The sequence below is a fragment of the Furipterus horrens genome, unplaced genomic scaffold (assembly GCF_987537825.1).
Source record: "Furipterus horrens unplaced genomic scaffold, mFurHor1.1.pri manual_scaffold_7, whole genome shotgun sequence".
In the NCBI taxonomy this organism is placed as follows: domain Eukaryota; kingdom Metazoa; phylum Chordata; class Mammalia; order Chiroptera; family Furipteridae; genus Furipterus; species Furipterus horrens.
Window position 1 is genome coordinate 134,368,527 of NW_028327177.1, and position 20,719 is coordinate 134,389,245.

Sequence of the window (20,719 nt, forward strand, 5' to 3'; positions counted from 1 at the left end):
AGAACCATCAGAAATGGAGTTGAATGGAAGTCTGGCAACTTCAGAATTAAAGAAACCACATCCATGCAAACTGGTAGGAAGCACACAGATGCAGAAGGTCTGGTTTCTCATCCATGTGTGGTGGATAAAAATCCGGGAGGGATATCTCATGAGGAAGGAGCCCCAGCCCCACACCAGGCCCCCAGCCCAGGGTTCCAGTGCCCAGAAGATAAGTCCTCACAACTTTTGGCTGCAAAAACCAGTTGGGATTAAGTTGGTGGAAGAAACTGCTGGAGCCCCAAGCATTTCTTATTAAAGAATCCACACATGGACTCACCTGCTCAGACTCTCTCCCTTTGGGATCCGGCACCAAGGTAGCAGCTCGAGGGGCACCAGTGGCATACAGGGAGGAACTGAAGTGTCTGGAATCAAGGTGAGCAGAGGCCATTGTCTCTTTTCTAAATCCACCCTTCACAGGGCTGGCAAGCTGGTGCCGTGTCTGAGACTCCATCAATCTGGCTAACTCTGTTCGTCCTGCCATGGATATCCCCAGAGTCTCCACCCCACCCAATTTATGGGCCAATCCAAGCTGTTTTTCCATATGAATGGCTGGTCTTGGCTCATGCTTCACAACACCTAAATCTTCTCAAACAAGCAACAGCTGGCCTCAGTGAACCCCAAGCCCAGCACTAGCAGCAGCCAGCTTAGATTCACAGCTTGGCTTCACCTGGGAATCTCCAAGCCCAGCACAAGTAGCAGCCACTTCAGATTGCTTTATAGCTCAGACAGCGTGGCCCTGGGCGAAACACAGGGTAGGGGGTGCTGACCTTGGCCTTTGCCATCCAGGAAACCACAGGGCCAGCGCACTCAGTGGATAGCTACAGACCACGTTGGAGCACCACCACTCTGCCCCTGCACATCTGATCCTCCACAGAAGGCAGAAGTTGGTGGTCAATGATTATAGACAGTCCTTGCAGCTGACTGGCCTAGGTAAATAACTCCCATTGATCTGCCAACAGCAACCAAGGCTCAACTACAAGAGGAGTGTGTACTCAGCCTATATGAAGGGTGCACCTTGAGTACTCAGCTTGGGTGATAGGGAAGGCTGTGCCACTGGACACTACAGGACACCTACTACATTAGGCCACACTACTAAAACATAGAGTCAAAGAAGCTCTACTTAATACACATAAACAAACACAGGGAGGCTGCCAAATTGAGAAGGCAAAGAAATATGGGCCAAATGAAAGGACAGAACAAAACCCCAGAAAAAGAACTAACCAAAATGGAGATAGACAATCTACCAGATGCAAAGTTCAAAACACTGGTGATCAGTGTGCTCAGAGAAGTGGTTGAGTATGGCTACAAAATAAAGGAAGAAGTGTAGATTATATGAAGTGAAACAAAGAAAAATATACAGGAAACCGACAGTGATGGGAAGGAAGCTGGGATTCAAATGAATGATTTGGAAGAAAAGGAAGAAATAAACATTCACCCAGAAGAGAATGAAGAAACAAGAATTGAAAAAAATGAGGAGAGGATTAGGAACCTCTAGGACAACTTTAAACATACCAATATCTGAATCACAGGGGTGCCAGAAGGAGAAAAAGAAAAGGAAGAGCGAGAAATAAGAAAGTTACCTACAGAGGAGTTCCAATAAGACCATCAGCTGATTTCTCAAAAGAAATTTTGCATGCAAGAAGGGACTGGCAAAATATTCAAAGGGATGAAAATCAAGGACCTACAACCAAGATTCCTCTATCCAGCAAATCTACCATTTGGAATGGAAGGGCAGATGAAGTGCTTCCCAGGCAAGGTAAAGCTAAAGGAGTTCATCATCACCAAGCCATTATTACATGAAATGTCAAAGGGACTTACTTAAGAAAAAGAAGATCAAAATTATGAACATTTAAATGACAACAATCTCACAACTATCAACAACTGAATCTAAACAATAAAAACAAACATAAACTAAGCAAACAACCAGAACAGGAACAGAATCATAGGTAAGTAAGGAGATTATTTGGAAGGTTATCAGTGGGGAATGGAGAGGGGGAGAGTGGAGGAAATGGTACAGGGATCAAGAAGCATAACTGGTGGGGAAAAAGTGGACAGGGGGATGTTAAGAATAATATAGGAAAGGGTGAAGCCAAAGAACTTACATGCACAACCCATGGACATGAACTAAGGAGTTAAGATTGCTGGAGGGAAGGGGGATACTGGGCAGAGGGGGGGAAAGGGAAGAAAATTGGGACAACTGTGACAGCATAATCAATAAAATATACTTAAAAAATCCTATAATCATCTCAACAGATGCAGAAAAAGCATTTGAAAAATTCAGCATCCTTTCATAGTAAAAAACTCTCAAAAATTACGTATGGAAGGAATGTACCACAAAAGAATAAAGGCCTTATATGATAAGCCTACATTAACATCATACTCAATGGTAAAAAGCTGAAAGCATTTCCTCTAAGATCAGAAACAAGACAAAGTTTCCCACTCTCATCACTTCTATTCAGCAATTGGAAGTTCTATCCAGAGCAATTAGGCAAGAAAAATAAATGAAAGTTATCCAAATCAGAAAGGAAGAAGTTAAATTGTCTCTCTTTACAGATGACATGATCTTACATATAGAGAATCCTAAAGACTTCACCAAGACACTGTTAGGACTAACAACTGAATTCAGTAAAGTTGCAGGATAAAAAATTAACACAGAAAAATCTGTTGTGTTCCCATATACTAACAACAAACTACCCAAAAAAGAAATAAAGAAAATTCTATTTATAATATTAACAAATACTTAGGAATAAAACTAACCAAGGAAGTGAAAGAACTGTATGCTGGAAAAGTGTTAGACATTGATGAAATAAATAGAAGGAAGCACAACTAGATAAAAAATATTTAGAATTAATATTGTGAAAATGTCCACACTACCCAAAGCAATCTACAGATTCAATAAAATCCCTATCAAAATTCCAATGGCATTGTTTTCACAGAAACATAAAGAATAATCTTAAAATCTGTATGAAACCACAGAAGACTCCAAATAGCCAAAGCAATCTTGAGAAAGAAGAGCAAAGCTGTAGGCATAACACTTCCTAATTTCAAACTATATTACAAAGTTATAGTAATTAAAACAGTATGGTACTGAGATACAGACAGCCACATAGACCAATGGAAGAGAATCTAGAGTCCAGAAATAAACCCATAGATTTTCAGTCAATTGGTCTGACAGTGGTGTCAAGAACACACTATGGAGAAAGTGTAGTCACTTCAATAAATTGTTTTGGGAAATATGAATGCATGCAAAAGAATGATATTAGAACCTTACCTCACATCATATACAAAAATTTAACTCAAAATATATTAAGGACTTAAATATAAAGGCTGGAAACCATAAAACTCTTAAAAGAAAACATAGGGAGAAAGTTCTTTGATGTTGGCCTTGGCAATAATTTTTTGGTTTTGACACCAATAGCAAAGGTAACAAAAGTAAAAATAAACAGATAGCAAATAAAAATTTTATTTGTCAATTATATCTCAGTAAAGCTGGACAAAAGCAGAGTATGAGCCATCAGTGTGATCTGATTCCAGAAGTGGTTTTAAAATATAGAAAGGGCCTAGAGCAGCGGTTCTCAACCTGTGGGTCGCGACCCCTTTGGGGGTCGAACGACCCTTTCACAGGGGTCGCCTAAGACCATCGGAAAACACATATATCATTACATATTGTTTTTGTGATTAATCACTATGCTTTAATTATGTTCAATTTGTAACAATGAAAATACATCCTGCCTATCAGATATTTATTTACATTACGATTCATAACAGTAGCAAAATTACAGTTATGAAGTAGCAACAAAAATAATTTTATGGTTGGGGGTCACCACAACATGAGGAACTGTATTAAAGGGTCATGGCATTAGGAATGTTGTGAACCACTGGCCTGGCGCATGCCAAGGAGGGAGGGGAACCTGAATTGCAAAGGCCAGAGTACACACGTCTTTAGTTACCCTGTGTGTGGCCTGCGTTGGGGGAACTGATGTAGATTAAGAAAAATTAAATCAGCACCCCTATGACACCTCTTGGTGCTGCCTCTGCAGACTAGCACACTTGAGGTCTACATCGACAGATGTATATGGTCCAAGAGGAGGGATACCCCTTTCCGAGCACCAGGTGCTAGAGGAGAAAGATGAACCAGAGTCTGCCTGGAGAAGGAGGGGAGAATGGTAAAAGGAGACGTGTGTTATCTCCAGAGGAGAAGAAATGGATGGTGAAAGGTTTGCAGATTACCAGGAAGACTCTGCACCCTCCCTTCAACTTAATCACGCTACCCCTTTTTGCCTGTGGGCAGTGGTGTAGTGGCTGCTGATAGCTTGAGCTCTGAAGCTAGATGACTTGAGTTTGAGTTCTTGTCAGGGCCACTGATTGGCTACGTGGCCTGGGACAAGCCTGTTTCCACTACATGCCTCAGTTTTCTCATCAGAATACTGAAGATCAAAAATAGTTTATCTTTAATAGAGCCATGGTGAAGATGAAAGGAGATAATACCGGAGAAGTGGCTACCGAGCCCAGAGTAAGTGCTCAATAAATGTGAACACTTTTTTTCTCACCATCTCTTTGATTACTCCTTGTGCAGGGAGAGACAGGATTGCCCACTGAATGACCCTGGAGATTCTATCTGGGTTGCCAGGCAACGAGCTATCTGGGACCAGTGGCTCCCCCTCCTTGAGCAGGAGAAGCTGCATAGGATTTCAACTTCACTGGGTGCTGGTAGCTGACATTCCGAGACAGCTCCTGGAACAGCTTCCTCCTGAGCCCGGGTTGTTTATACGGCAGGCTCCCATGCTGGCTTTGTCAAAAGGGAGAGGAGCAGGGAGTGGAACACAACCACACTGTGCCCTGGTTGCTTGCACGCTTGTTGGTGCAAGGGATGAAACGGTGGGACCATGTATCTGACCATGTGGTCTGTGCATCTCTCAGGAAAGCTGCTCTCTGCTCAGTATGGACAGTGTGGTGTTTACCTTCATGTATGTTCCCACCCACTGTCCCAAACTATCTCCGTCCTCCTGATCCTTATTTTCGCAGAGCATGTCCCCAGGGCGAGTCCTCTGCCCCTTTCTAGGCCTGGCTATGCTTGCTCCCTCATGATTTCATCTGCTGCTGGGGGTTCAAATCTCACCCTTGGGCTGAGGACACCTGTCCATGCCTTGTCCTCAAGTTCTAGGCCTGGTTGGGCTTTGTCACATGGACCTGACACATTAAACCTTCAGAATGTTTTTAAAAATTAAGTTAAAACTTTTTTCCCCTAGCCATGAAGATAAACATAAGTAGGGAAATAAAGAAAACTTGTCCTTCCTATTCTCATTATCTTGGTAACTTTTCTTGCCTTCTATCTTGTCACCCTGACCAAACATCCTAAGGTTGCCGCCCCCACCCCAGACTCCTCACCCATGACCAGTCATTTGGGACAAGCATCCTAGTCAGAGCACATTGCCCCTGCCTCCCTCCTCACTGAGCGCCTCTTCCCCATCAGGACCAGTGGTCTGGTCTCTTCCTCCTACTGTGGCTGGTTAATTTTCCTCCACTGCCCAAACACCATCCATGGCTCCCTATTACCTAAATGTGTTACAATTCCTCATCCGGCTTTTCAGGCTCTCCAAAAAGCAACCCACGGCCAAGGCTCAGCTGCTGGTGGTCCGCGGTCTATACCGTCCACCCAGTCACTTAGGTCGCTTGTACTTCCTTCCCTTTTTACACTCCTTCCACACCGTGGTGCTGCCTGAGCGGTCTCCTCACTTCAGACAACCGCCAGAACCACCTCCGCATCACAGTCCTACGCATCTACCAAGCTCATCGAGGGTGTCCCCTCTCTCTGCTGAAGGCTTCCTGTGAGCCTGCCTCCATTCGCACACTCAGAGCAGAGGTATGGCCTTGGTATTATCATCCCATGAGCACTTGTCTAATTCTCCCAGGAGCATATGTGCCCTTGAGGCGAAGGGCCAGTTTACACAGGGCGGTACCACATTGGCCCTCAGGGCATGTCTGTGGATTGAACTGAGCAGGGGCTGATTTGCCTGGAGAAGGGAAGACTCAGAGGAGAAGGGGACTGGCTGCGCGTGTCTGTAGAGCTGTTTGCCGTGGACACTGAGCATGGCCCCAGCAGGACAGAGCTCAGACCAACCTCTCTGCCTCTTGGGGTATCCTGAGTCCTCGCACAATGAGAGCTCTCTCTGGGGAGGACGATGAGCTTTCTAGCACCATCCAGGGTTGGGGGAATTCACCACTTCATGCCTTGGCTCTCCGTATCCCTCTGGCTCTTTGAAGCCCAGGTTCACACACAAATGCTGTGCAGCGCTCAAAAAAAAAAAAAAAAAAAAACATGCCGGGCATTTGCTGCCATCTAGTGAAGGAAGCATGGCTAAGTCTCTTGCAAAAGCCAAGCAGACCCCAGAAGCTGGCTCCAGGAGTGCAGGTGAAAGGGGACCATCTGGGGATGAACAAGTAAGTGTCTGTGGGAAGGGCCAAAGCTTCTGCACTGTTACAACAGGTCAGATCTAAGCCCCTAAATTGTAATCGGGAGCGGGCAAGACCGTATCTTCTCAGGTCCTCCCCTACCTCCTACTGGAACGATCGCCACGATCACCAGCCTGCTTCTGGGACACCCACTCCCGGTCCCTTGCGTGACACAAAGGCTCAGGCTCCAGCAGGTGAATGACTGTGTGCTCAGTGGGTAATCGAGAGATACAAATGAGATTATTCATGACAAATGCTCAGTCAGTGCCTGATGCACAGCAACCACTAAGTAAAAATTATGTTGACGATGATTAGATAATGATATTACTTCTGCTAATGCTCCAGAGCACAAGGCTGCCTACAAAACTCAGGAAACTCGGGCCCTGGACATGAACACATTGAGTCTTGGTTAGATCTTGTACACTCTGAAAATAATCACCCCTCAGTGCACCACAGCATCTGGCACTGGGCTTCGTTCCGCGGGACAGTCAGGAGCCATCAGAGGCGCGGACCTCAGACTCCAGGCTGCTGATAGAAACATCAACTCCTCTAGTCTGTTTGATGCACAGGATTCCAGGGCTATTTCTGTAGGGTTTTCCCTCTGCACTTAGATGATCAGTGTTGGTTCTTTTTCCCCAGTCCTGTCTCTTTGGGGGATGCCAGTGTAATGTCTTGTTTGGCCTCTGGGCATGTCCAGTTTTTAGGGAGATCCAGAGCTACCCCTCTTGATAGGCCTGGGCTGTTCTCCAAGCTGCATTTCATGCAGACATCATCCAGAACTAAGTGTAGGGCTCATCAAGTGGCTAAGATCACCCACTAACTACTATGTCCTATGGTGTCCCCACCCTGGGGTTCAGGTGCTCCTAGGAGGGTGCTCTCTCTGTCGAAGGCAACCACTACAGGTTTTTAATGAGAGTCAAATGAGACTTTCTATTTTATTTTAAAGATTTTATTTATTTAATTTTAGAGAGAGGGGAAAGGAGGGAGAAAGAGAGGGAGAGAAGCATGATGTGCGAGAGAAGCAGCAGTTGGTTGCCTCTCGCACGTACCCAACTGGGGACCTGGCCCACAGCCCAGGCATGTGCCCTGACTGGGAATCAAACCAGCAACGTTTTGGTCCACAGGCTGGCACTCAATCCACTGACCCACACCAGCCAGGGCCAAATGAGACTTTCTTATTGGTTCTAGCCAGTGGTGTGCTGGAGCTAGCTTAGGCCAGCTCACGAGACCTGATGGTGAACATTTCTTCCCAACTCCATGTTCAGAAACATCATGTTGGTAGCTTGAAATCAGCCATGATGGAAGTATTCACCCCAGAGATCAGTAAATGCTACAAATCCTAGGGCTTTCTTTTTTTTTTTTTTTTTCCTGAAGAGCCAATTGTTATACACTCATCAGTGCGCCGTTTGCTTCCACCCTTAATTCCAAACAAAGCACCACACTTAAACCACTACTCACACAGCCACGGAACAAGAGGCTTTTTGGTGCACTATCTGAATAAAATGCAAAATGAAAGTCTCGTTTATTTATTCATCTAAATATATATAACAGCTATTGTAGCTGGTGAAAGATAGGGTGGCCATTGACAAGTCAAGATCATGCTCTGAGGTTTCAAATGAATCCAAAATATTTAATGTTGGCAAAAATATCTGCAATGAGCTATTTATTTATTGGCAGATCTTGAATTTTTACTTAGCGTGCAAAAGAGCTGTATGAGACAAGCCACATACTTGCATTCAGGGAAACGTTAAACAAATGTTTAATGTACCTCAAAACATGGAAAAACACAATTTAAAACTTTAATGTGTTTTTTTTGTTGTTGTCTCTTATTCTTTTTTGACATGATTTGAACTGTGTTTCCATCCTAACGTTAGTGGGTTCTCTACAGCCCTTTCTAGCATCTGCTTTCTTGTTAAAACAGTACCTGTGGTTATAGTCAGGCGGCCTTATCTCATAGCACGGTAAAAACCACTTGAAGTGAGCCTTGAAATATCACTTCTTTTAGTCAAAAAATAAAAAATAAAAAATGGAATAGCTAATTCAGGAATCCACTGTTCGTTTAGACACTGAGCTGTGGATCCCTGAGCTCAGAGGCTGGAGGCGAGGCTGTGAGGCTGTGAGGTAGGGGTGACAGAGAGGGGCTCAGTCATAGTGGACCTTGCCCTCAGCCACCCCGGGGATGGACAAGTCTCTTGTGCAGAGTATCTGGACTGGTGAATGAGGCCTGTCTTCCAAGGCACATTTGGTCACCTTCACCATGTACTTTCGAAAGGCCTTTTGAATAACAGCAGCACATTTCTCTTCTTCCTTCCTCTTGGTGGTGGTGACTATGGGCTCATATAACTTCTTGGAAGGGTTGGCTTCCATGAACTTCTCCTCCATCATCGTCTTCATGCTGTCCAGGACGTTGGAGTCACCGAGTACCCTAGTGGTGAAAGCAAAGAGAATATCCAGACAGTGAAGGCGGTCTCCACTTACCATGGGTAAGTCCATTACTAGAAACTGAAACTTATTAGGCTTTGCCACACGCAGAGGCTCAGGAAGGGCATCGGCAAATTCTGAAAGGACAGAATACTTGATAAACTGTGTGGCTCCTGGGTCAAACTTTTCCCAGACTTCATAGAACATTTCAAAGTCATCTTCACCCAAAGGGTCTTCACTTTCTTCAGTGGCTATATTGAAGTTTTCTAAAATCACAGCAATATACATGTTGACAACGATGAGAAAGGAGACGATGATGTAACTGACAAAGTAGGCTATGGCTATGGTAGAGAAGTGACATTTCTCTTGGTCGGATTTGCACGAGTCTTCTGACTCTAGCATGGGGTCGAGGAGGGAATCCCAGCCCGCTGAGGTGGTGATCTGGAAGAGACAGAGCAAACTGCCTGCAAAAGTCTCGAAGTTGAATATGTCATCAATTCCAGAGCCTGGCTTTACTTTGGAAAACAAGTTCATACCAAAAATGGCATAAATAAACATAACCAGAAAGAGGAGAAGACCGATGTTGAACAGGGAGGGCAGGGACATCATCAACGCGAAAAGAAGAGTCCTGATACCGCGGGCGGCCCGCACCAGCCTCAAGATTCTGCCGATCCGAGCCAAGCGGACAATTCGGAAGAGCGTCGGAGGGAAAGGAATGTTCTTCTGGTGTTCTACGGTGGAAATCATTGTACCTTAGGAGAAGGAGAAGAGACCATCAATTTCCAGCCTGCACACCGGGCTCAGACCCAGACTGGCTCTTTTGCCTAGGAATCTTAGGGGGACCAACTTTTAGCAATGACTTTCACTTTATGCACAAAATTAAGAATTCCCTTTACCCATACAAGGAAAAATACCTATCTGTGCATTAACTTGGAATAATTTTCAAGGGTCGTACAGTTTTAGATGGGATAGGCTATCCAAAATAGTAAAGACCCAAGGAAAGAAAAGAAAATTCAGCTTGCGAAAGGCTTTTTTGTGAGTTATCTCATTCACTTGAAGTATATTATCTATGTTGGGCATGTAAGCCACTCATGGGGTAACAGTATAACAGTGTCCCACATTTATTGAATGTGTAGAATGTAAAACAGATGAACTACAGATGGAGTCTTTTAGGTTAGAGTGAAAAGAGAATTTCTCCTGATGAAAGTTGGCTTGAGCCTGAGCTGTCAGGGGAAATTGTGGAACCCCTAGCCTCAAAGTTCCTTTTAAAGGGACAGGTTCTTGTGTGGATAGAGAAATTTGAACACAGCCTGTCACAGGTGAGGTCAGGGCTGGAGGGAGATGGTGGTGTTAGGATGCTCATCTCTGAACTAAAGCTTCCATGAATCTCTCATATCTGCTAACATGTTAATTCCAAGGACTCCTGAAGTCCAAACGCAAAAAGTTTAAGGGATTAAATTGGAGATACTTTCTCTGCTGCTGTAGACACTCCAGAAATGGCATCTCATGCAGAGGTTTCTGCAAACTGCCTAATATTTGGCCTAAATGGTAACCCTGTTCTCTCATTGCCTACTCTGTAATAAGTAAAACAAAGATTTAAAACAACTCATATTTTGGCCCAAATATTAATATTATGGAATGGTTGAAACATGCTTAGCTTGTCTAGACATGGGTTTGCTCTGGCGGTCCTCTGAGGCAGGGGTTCCCAACTTCCCTCCTCCCCATCTGTGGATGTGGCTTGCATTACTGCCTGAGTTCTGCTTCCTGTCTCTGTCCCCCCCACCCGCCCGCCCACAGTCCATGGAAAAGTTGTCTTCCATGAAACCAGTCCCTGGTGCCAAAAAGGTTGGGGAACCAGTGCTCTAAGGTCCTTAAGAGTGACAGGCAGCCAAAACGATCTGCCATCACCTAATGACAAAAGAGAACTAATTGATGACCCTTCAATGACTGCCCAATTGTGCCAAAGAAGTTTAATCCATACGTTAACTGGGAAGCCAACCCTGGTGAGATGTGGAATTTATTAAGTCCCGATTCAGCAACAACTGAAGGAGGCCCAGCCTTTAAGGCCCACCGCCTCCATGAATAGTTCTTTGAGTAATCAAGTCCACAGTAATCTCTCCCATCTCTGAGCTCAAGTCATCTGTGTGCCATGTAATTTGGTGTTCAACAGATAGCTCTATTTTTTTCTGACTCTTTAAGGTGAGTAGGCTTAGCCCTGGCCAGGTAGCAGATTTGGTTAGAGTGTCGTCTCAATACACCAAGGTTGTGGGTTCAATCTCTGGTCAAGGCACACACAAGAAAGCAACCAATGAATGCACAAATGAGTGAAATAAAAAATCAATGTCTCTCCCTTTCTCTAAAATCAATAGATAAAATTAAAAAGTAATTTCTTAAGGTGAGTATGTCTTAATACCTCAACTGCATTGTTAACTCCTAGAGAGAGATTTACTTTGACTCTCTCTCTCTCTCTCATTTTGTATTTTTCTAAAAGCTTAGGGAAGAGCTTGAGAAAGTGTAGAGACTAAGTGTTGAATGGCAGACCTACTGGCAAAGGCATATAAAGTGCTGCCCCCATGGGGGAGCGGGATTTGGCTGAATGTGCATATTTCCTCAACCATTGGAGAAAAATGCTATCCAGTGCTATGCGGTGTAACTGCAACTGCCTAATATTTGTTCAAAGGACAGAGGTCAGAGATATTTCCACCAACCGTACAATGCCTGGCACTACCTGGACGGAGTTCAATAAATAGTGGAATGAATGATCTGCACTCTGCATATGGGAGGAAGGGCTCTATAAGCTCGTAGAGGGCTGCCCCAGACTCATTCTACCACCATTTGCTAACTCAGTTGCTTCTCTCAATTTCACCAGGATTTGAATTGACTAATAAAAAGTAAAGGTCTATTTAACTGTAAGCACATGGAAGGATCTACTGGTAAACTTTATCTACATAAACTTCATGGCCTAGAAACCAGAACAGCCTCTCTGAAAAATGTCATTGCTGTTGTAGTGATAGGAACTAAAATATTTTGATCCGACACCTGTTTAAGGCATCCTTTCTGAAACAGTGCAAAAGCTTCCACCTGTGCAATCAGTTGTTATTGTCTTCAATGTTTTTTGAACTATTAGAAGGGCCTCTGGGCAGTTTACACAATTATAAAAAGTCAAATCATTGGTTTAGTTAAAAGAAGACTGCAAAGAAACCAGAGTAAACACTATGGTTTATCCGTGAATAATAAAGGGACATGGCAATAACCCTCTCCCCCCACCCCCATTTTTCTTTCATAAACCTTATAGTTAGTGCTACTTATGGTTAGGGAAATTCTACACCGATTACAGGGTGAGGCCGGTTGGCGAATGGTGTCCAAGCAGCAAAGCCAAGCATAGTTCACACCTTGGCTTGAGTTAACAGTGGATACACGGTAAAGAGAAAGTACGGCTTGGCCTTATGACACGCTTGTGGAACCCTGATTTAGGACGGGTCACAGAGGCCTTGTATAGGCAGTGAGGGAAGGCCTGGCAATGTCAAAAGGGCATAATTGTGATCTGACATCTGCATGGATTTTGAACTAAAGAAAAACATGGAAGCTAAGTGCCAGATCCTTAAAATTATAAAATGTTCATTAGGGCTTACAGTTGCACAGGAAAGGTAGAACTTTGACTCCATTGCCTAGATAAACCAGGCATCCCCACAGAAACTTTTAAGTCACCCTAATTTTGTCTGTCTCCATTGAGTAAATGACCCACATGATTATTTAACTCTCCATTTCAAATGTGTAGACAGTCACGGCGGTGGAAATTACTCTGTATCTCTTAGCAACTTCCCAGTAAAGAATGGCATTAGCACACCTATATCAGAAATCACACTAAGCCTAATTTATTGCTTTGTAGATAATAAGATTCACAAGTTTACTTCTGGCTCTCAGATTAAAACCACTCTGGCTGATGATTTTACTTACTAACAATAGAAAGAAGCACGATCACACAATCGAATAAATTCCAGCCATTGGAGAAGTAGTATTGCCTCAAAGCAAAGATTTTGATGAGACACTCAATTGTAAAGATGACCACAAAGGCCAGGTTAAGATTCTCAAGGATGATCTTCTTGTTTTCAGGCTGATTATATGACTCAGCCATCATGCTAACCATGTTGAGGAGGATGAAGACGATGATGATGCCATCGAAGACCTGGTTGGTGACCAGGTCAAAAACGAGACCCTGGCATTTATTCTGAAGGAAAAAAAAAAAAAAAAAAGAATCACAGGTCACTTTAAGATGTAAAGATGTAATCACATAAATTAAAAAGGCACCTAAAACAGAATTTATTCTCTCTTACAATTAAAAGTTTTTTGAAAAATGCACAGACTCTTTTGAAAGGGCAAAAATATTCTTGTATACCTATTTTCATTTAAATTTAATTAAGTAACTGGTTTTTAAGCTGTAGGCCTATAGCTTTAATTTTATTTTAAAACAAAAAGGATAAATAAGAAAATTCTTTGACGTGATGGATGATGTTTTCCTAAAATAAAACAACTCATGTTAGATTTAATAATAAAAAGATAAACTTTGGTCTCTGTGTTTCATCTCTTTCTATATTTTGACTTCAGTAATATTAATGCAGAGAATACCTGCTCACATAATTATGTTAGACAAAATTGAATTATCACCTCCAAGGCTCCGTTTGTCAGTTCAGAATAATCATACCTTATACTTAACTAAAATTCTATATTCAAGCAATTCTTAAGTATCCATTTTCTAATTCTGGCTCACTTGAAGGTAAGGCTAGATAACTGGGATCCTGATCCAATGATTACGAAAAAAGGAAACAGAAAAGCTGATTATTTCATATTATTACTGATGGTGAACTTGCATATTGGTTTGTACATAGATAGCCATATTGCTCACAAAATGAGTATATGCTAATTGCTCTGTATAAACTCAAGTTTGCATGCCTAATTTACCATGTGCAGTGAAATGACTAATTATTCAACTGTTTTCTTTAATCAAACTACTATGAAGCACTACTTTGTTTTTTACTTAGTGGAAAACTGCTTGTAAACACAGACTCAGACACTGATATTGTATGCCATTCTTGGCTATACATTGGTTGTTTTACAACAGATTGTATATATTATATGATATTATAATCATTTAATCAAAGTAGACAGACATCATTCTATTTAGAGATCTCACAGATACCTAAGAATTCATCTTTAAAACCTCAGGCATCTGTTATGGTAATCCAGGCAAAAGATGAAGCTGGTTTGTGGTGGTAACAGTGGAGAAAGATGTAAGTATTTTAGTTTAGGACCTAATGGAATCAGAGAAGGTTTGAAGGATAGCTGAAGCTATCCTTTCTTGTTGGTGGAGCCATTCAACCAGCCAGAGAACAGAGGATAAGGGATTCTGGAAGGAGATGATATGTCTGAGCATGCTGAGTTTGAGGTGCTAGTGGGCATACAAGGGCCACAAGCTAGTAGAGGTTAGAGGTATCGGTTTGGAGCTCAGGTACAGTGGGGGGGATACAGATGTGAAGTTTATTGCTATCAATATTGATATGAATTGAAACCAAGGAGTGAATGACATCGGCAGGAAGAGCAAAGGCAATGAGGGGACAGAGGGTAGGGACAGCATTGGAGGGATGCTACATTTAAGCTGGTGTCTTTCAAACTATGCACCAGGGACCCTAAACCTTTTATCAAGGAGTCTGGAGAAGAAACTTGAAAGTCAAGCCCATTTCCTATTTGAGAATGCATCTGGGAAGTCAGGAAGGACCTGGAGAAAAAATACTTTTAAGGGTGCTCTCCAGGGAAGCAGAATGAGGGGTGAGAATAAACATGAGTGAGGGAAGGCATTGGCCTTACGGTTGAACTCAAATATTTGGACAAATGGAGGTGATTAAGAGTATAAGTTACTTAAAGTGGTAGATGGTCAAAATCATCCTATGTATAAATTTTAAACCCCATAATAAAGGCACCATGTGGGGATTCTTTAGAAGAACCAGAAATAATTCTGGACCTACTGCTAGAAATGAAATCCATCACTACCCAGGTGCAAGCAGCTGTATTTACCTGCCCCCCCCACCCCCCATGCAATTGCTATTCATTTGTTCCAAACCTCTAAAGATAATATTTAGATTTTAGAGAGTAAAAAAATTCTGTGGCAAGGTAAAGTTGTGAGTAAAGGGCTAACAGCTGATGTTAAGTCTCAAATCCAACTCAGGGACATCTGGGGATATGATATTGGATTTCTCTCATACAACCCTGCTCTCTGGAATACAGAAATTAAGACAGACATGCATTGTTAATTGGTGAGACTGTGCTTAGTTGTTGGAATCCCTCATTGTGAAGCCTTGACTGGCGACCTATAGCTACACAGGACGGTGGCCTGGCACCTACTCCCAGATGAGCCACGTGACAAACATACTATAAAAGATAGTTAAGGAATGGAGGGTGGCAGCTTCCCTCCTAGAAAGTAGTCCACGTCCACTTCAAGGTCATCTTTTGCAGCCTCACATGTCCAGTGCAGTAGAGAGGCCTAGAAGCTGCATCTGTGTCATTGAAACTTCTGCTTGGCTGTGTGATGCATTGCTAGGTTCATATCCATCATGAAATAAACTGGTAACTATGGGGAGACATACTGGGTCTTATGAGTCTTAATTAATTCCAAATCTGGGATCAACTGGTGTTGTGTTAGTGGCTGCAGAGCATGCACAGGCAAATAGAAATTCTCTTTGTCTTTTGTGCTGACTCAAGTTCAGATAAAAATTTCAACATGAAATTAGTGCTAGAAAGTGAGATTGGTTCTTAAAAGCTAGATTTGACTCTGGTAAACTGAAGTTCCACCTACTACTGACAGATTAAACCTCCCCAAATATAATTTTATCATTAACTGCCTCGTCAAGAATTCTTCGTTGTATAAACTCTAGACACTTGGCCCTGACATCCACAGACAATTTTAGTGCCACACAAATACCTGATCCTAGTGGGATGGACTCTGTATGCTCTAAACATTCCTTCATGCAACAAATACATACAGAGGACACACTTTGTGCCAGGCGCGCTTCTGGATGCTGGGAATAACAATACATTTAACACATTTTTTAATAACTTTGGGTTTTGTGTTCAAATGAACACCTGAAAACCCTCTACACGCTTCAGCTTTCAAGCCCCCCTTCCCAGGCTTTTCAGCCATCACTGATCCCCTGCCCCCACACCTAGAAAGTCTTCAAACTCACTTGTCAGCCTTCCCAGCAGCGCTTGTTTTATTACCTTACAGCCTCATACTCTCAAACCCCAGCCCTTCCATGAGGCTGTAAGCACAGCTGCCCTCTCACACCTGGGAAAACAGGGTCAGCGAACTATGGCCCGTAGGCCAAATCTGGCTCTCCACCCATTTTTGTAGAGCCCAGGCGTTCAGAACGGGTTTTACATTTTTAAACGTTTGAGGAAAAACTCAAAAGAAGAATAAAGTTTGGACATAGGGAAACTATATGAAATCTAAACTTCAGTGCCTTTAAATCAAGTTGTATTGGCATACTCAACCGTGTACGTTTGTTCTATAGCGTCTGCAGCTGCTTGTGGGCCACGGCGGCAGAGCTGAGGAGTAGCAGCAGCAGAGACCACATGGCCTGCAAAGCCTGGACTATTTACTGCCTGACCAGTTACAGAAGAGGTTTTCCAGTGCCTGATGTAGAAAGTTTATCATAAACACCCGTGAAGTGGACGTGAGTATGCGTGACCGCGACTTCACAGTGGGGAAAACGCTGGCAAACGATATTATAAATACATTTGAAACCGGTCAAGATAAAAACAGTCCGCTCAGTTCTCATCATTGCAATGAGTATATGCCAAGCACCTACTGTGCGCTCACCAAAAAGCAAATCAAAGTTGTTGCCCAGACTCTTACTATTCAATACGAGAGTCTAATTTCCCTAAGAACTTGAGCCGTACATCAGTGTGTCTGGGTTTTTCCTGAGTTCTTGGATAATATCTGTAGATTTTAAAAATTAAAAACAAAATACCAGTGTAGACATCTGAGTTCCTCATCACCACTTAATGGATCTATGTACTTAGAATCAATCAGTTGCTCTCACCAGAGGCCTTGGAATAGGCTTTTGAGGTTTTTTGGATCCTAGTTTTTTCATTGCATTATAGTATTTCTTCTGTTCATCTGTCAAAAAAATGTCTTGGCCACCTAAGTATATGAAGAAGATGAAAGCTAATTATCAATGGACTTTTAAAAACAAGTTCTGACTCATCAGAAATAGTTTTAAAGTTATATTATATTTCTATCAATAATTCCTAAAATTCCAATGGAAAGCAAAAGAGGCTGGACTCTAGGGGCAGGCTAAAAGAGAAGGTTTAAGAAATAAGGGAGAAATGTTACTGTTATCAGTTACAAACAAAGATGACAAATTCTTTGCAAACATCTACAGAATCTTTACAAAACTGGATATATTTTAGGTTGTATAAATCAAAGCGCAATGCAACAACAAAAAAAAAATACTAAAAATTTTAAACAAAATATCCCACAAAGTGGCAATTAAAATCCTTTTAAATAAAAGAATGCAAGATCGCTACTAATAAAATTTCACAGAATCTGTCCAGAGCCATTCTCAAAAATAAAAATTAGACATCTTTAAATGTTTTCACTACTGAGCAAGAAAGAATAGAAAAATGAATTAGAGTTTTCATTTCTGGAATTTGAGGGGGAAGTAGAATATCTAGAAATCCTGGATAAAACAAACCAGAATTCTTTTAAAGTGTTTAGCTGACCTTGTACAAAAGTAAGGAAAATCTCTGGGGGTCTCAAAATCAAGAGCTCAAAAAGACAGCAGCAAATTAATTCTAAAGCCACAGTTGGCCTAGGAGCATTTGCAAAGCCCTACAAAAACTAGAATCTTGGGCTTTAATACCTACAAGCGGTCATGGGAGAAAAGGCAGGGGGCTTATGCCAAGGTCCCTGCATGAATCTGGGACTCTCTAAGTGCTGCCGATGAAAAGGTGAAGAAAACAGAACTTGGTGGCAATGAAAGACAAGTAGGAAGCTCTCTCAGTCTGTACCAGGGGTAAAAACACGGTGTTCCCTGATGATTCGTGAATCCAGGCCTGCCTGGATGAGGGTATGGGGTTTGAACTTACAGTACACTGCTAGTACAGACCCAAAATACACAGCCCTAGGAGAGTCTTCTCAAAGACTGGGAAAACTAGTGTTGGGAAAACTGGATATCCCCGTGCAAAAGAATAAAGGTGAATCCTTACCTAACTCCAAATGTAAAAATAAACTCAAAATGGGTCAAAGACATAAATATAAAATCTAAAGCAACAAAATTCTAAGAAAAAACATAAGATAAAAGCTTCATGACATTGGATTTGGCAACAATTTCTTGAGTATGACACCAAACACAGAAGAAAAAAGACAAACTGGGCTTCATAAAAAGTTAGCACACCATCGAAGGACATTTAGGATGTTTCCATGTCTTGGCCACTGTGAATAAAGCTGCAGTGAACATAAGGATACATATCTTTATGAATAAATGTTTTCAAATTATTTTAGTACTCAGAAGAAGGATTGCTGGGTCATACGGTAGCTCTATTCTTAAAATTTTTTAGGAAATTCCATACTGTTTTCCATAGTGGCTGTACCAATTTACATTCCTTCAATGGAGGATTGAATAAAGATATTATACATATATACAATGGAATATACTCAGCCATACAAAAGATGAACGACTGCCATTTGCGACAACATGGATGCATCTTGAGAATATCATGGTAAGTGAAATAAGTCATATGGAAAAAGTCAAGAACCACATGATTTCACTCATATGTGAATATAAAACAGAAAGCAACAAATGGACAAATAAGACAAACAAGCAAAATGAACTTGAGGATGTTATGCTAAATGAAATAAGCCAGTCACAAAGAGACAAATACTGTACGATTTTGTAGATGAGATACTTAAGAGTAGTCAAATTCATAGACACAGAAAGTAGAAGGGTGGTTGCCAGGGGCTGGGGGGAAAAAGAATGGGAGTTATTGTTCAATGCATATAGAGTTTTGGTTTTGTAATGTGCAGCTATGAAGATGGATGATGGTGATGGCTGCACATTATGAATGTATTGAATACCACTGAATTGTACCCTAAAAATGGTTAAGATGGTAAATTTTGTGTTATGTGTATTGTACCACAGTGAAAAAAAAATTTGAAAAAAAAATAGAGCCCTAGAAGTTAACAGTTAAAAAACATTTGGGGGAAAAAAAAATAGAGCCCTCGGATGTCTGGCAGACACAGGTGTCTTCTGTAATCATATGCATTATGACGGTATTAAAACTAGTTTTCTGAGATGGTCTTATTTGTGTGTTGTGGGAGAAAGAAAGTGAGTAATTATGGAAAACTTTGATGCTATCTCTCCTGTGTCCGTGAGAACTAGGTTTCTCAGTGTAGAAAAAGGGAGACACAGATGTATTGATTAAATGAAAACCTCAGAATCTGGAATTTGAATGATCAGCGTTCATATTTCCACATATATCTTTCCCAGAAGTCCTAAATTTGAAGGAGCTCTGTCTACGGAAAAAAGACAATGAGCATTCCAGATTGTGGTCTTGGAACACCGTCTCCTGCAACAAAACCAGCACTCCCTGGAGGAATGGCTGGGGCAGGAAGGGTCTGACCTATGCCTGGAACATCTCATTAGTTCTCAGAGCAAGGAAGCTGTCAAGTGGGAGGACTTTATTGAATCCTGATTTGAAAAGAAACAAACTTTAATATCAATTAATTCGTCGTCGGCAGCCGTCCGTCTCGAGAGACGATGGTGTAGCTTCTTAAGAGTCTATCTGCACCGCCAAGAATGGCTGTGCAGTCCGACTCGGGAGTGACACGGTATCTGTCTCCTCCCGTGTTGAATCGACATCTTGCGATGACGCTGGAGTGTCCTCTCCAGTGAAGCTGAAGCTACAGAGCCTGGGCAGGGTGATATGGAGGGTCTGCTGTTGCCCATGCAGCAGACCCCCCCTCTCTTCGCAGCTGAAGGGTCTAAGGGAAAGACGGAGTCAATACAGCTTGGCTTCAGGTGCGCCGCAGGAGTTGCCGGTGTTGACTACAACGTCAAACCGCCTTAGGGACTCCGGCTCCGGATTTTCTGTCGGGGTTTACTCCCTTAGCCTTTCCCCTGAAGAGGTATGCCGCAAGGCAGCGGAGGTTTTTTGGAGTCAGAGTTTTCCTTCTCTGATGTGCCCTGACTGGAAGATCGAACCAGCGACACTTAGCTCGCAGGCCGACGCTCAATCCACTGAGCCAAACCAGCCAGGGAATCAATTAATTAATTAATTGAAATAAATAAATAAATAAATATTTTAAGAAAATGAAAGACTGGAGGAAATTTGAACGTGGACTGGGTATTTGACAAATTTGAAGAATTTGCATTAATCTTTTTAGGTGTGCTAACAGAATTGTGGTTATGCTTAAAAAGAGATACTTTCTGCCCTGGCCAGTGTGGCTCAGTTGGTTGGGTGTCAAACTGCAGACAGAAAGGTTGCAGGTTTGATTCCTGGTCAGGGCACACACCTGGGTTGCAGGTTTGGTCCCCAGCTGGGCTGTGCGCAAGAAGCAATTGGCCAATGTTTGTCTCTCACATCAATGTTTCTCTCCCAATTTTTCTCCCTCCCTCAAATATCTGTGGATGAAATGATATGATGTCTGTGATTTGTTCTATAAAAAAAATCCGGTGGCAGGATTGGGTGAGGTCATAGATAGCATAAGGATTTCTTAAATCAGTAAATGTTGTGATGAGTGGTGGATATTTTG

At 42.3% G+C, this 20,719-nt stretch overlaps 1 protein-coding gene across 1 annotated transcript in view; it reads right to left on the reverse strand.

Annotated features, from left to right (window-relative positions):
* Positions 1-8,298: 8,298 nt before the first annotated feature.
* Positions 8,299-20,719, reverse strand: part of SCN11A (sodium voltage-gated channel alpha subunit 11) — a 65,940-nt gene continuing 53,519 nt past the window's right edge. The window contains exons 24-26 of the mRNA XM_090283048.1: positions 17,007-17,107; positions 12,871-13,141; positions 8,299-9,665 (exon numbers count right to left, since the gene is read on the reverse strand). Coding sequence (XP_090139174.1) covers positions 8,635-9,665; positions 12,871-13,141; positions 17,007-17,107 — 1,403 coding nt within the window. The 3' untranslated portion in view covers positions 8,299-8,634. The remainder of the gene's footprint in view (positions 9,666-12,870; positions 13,142-17,006; positions 17,108-20,719) is intronic.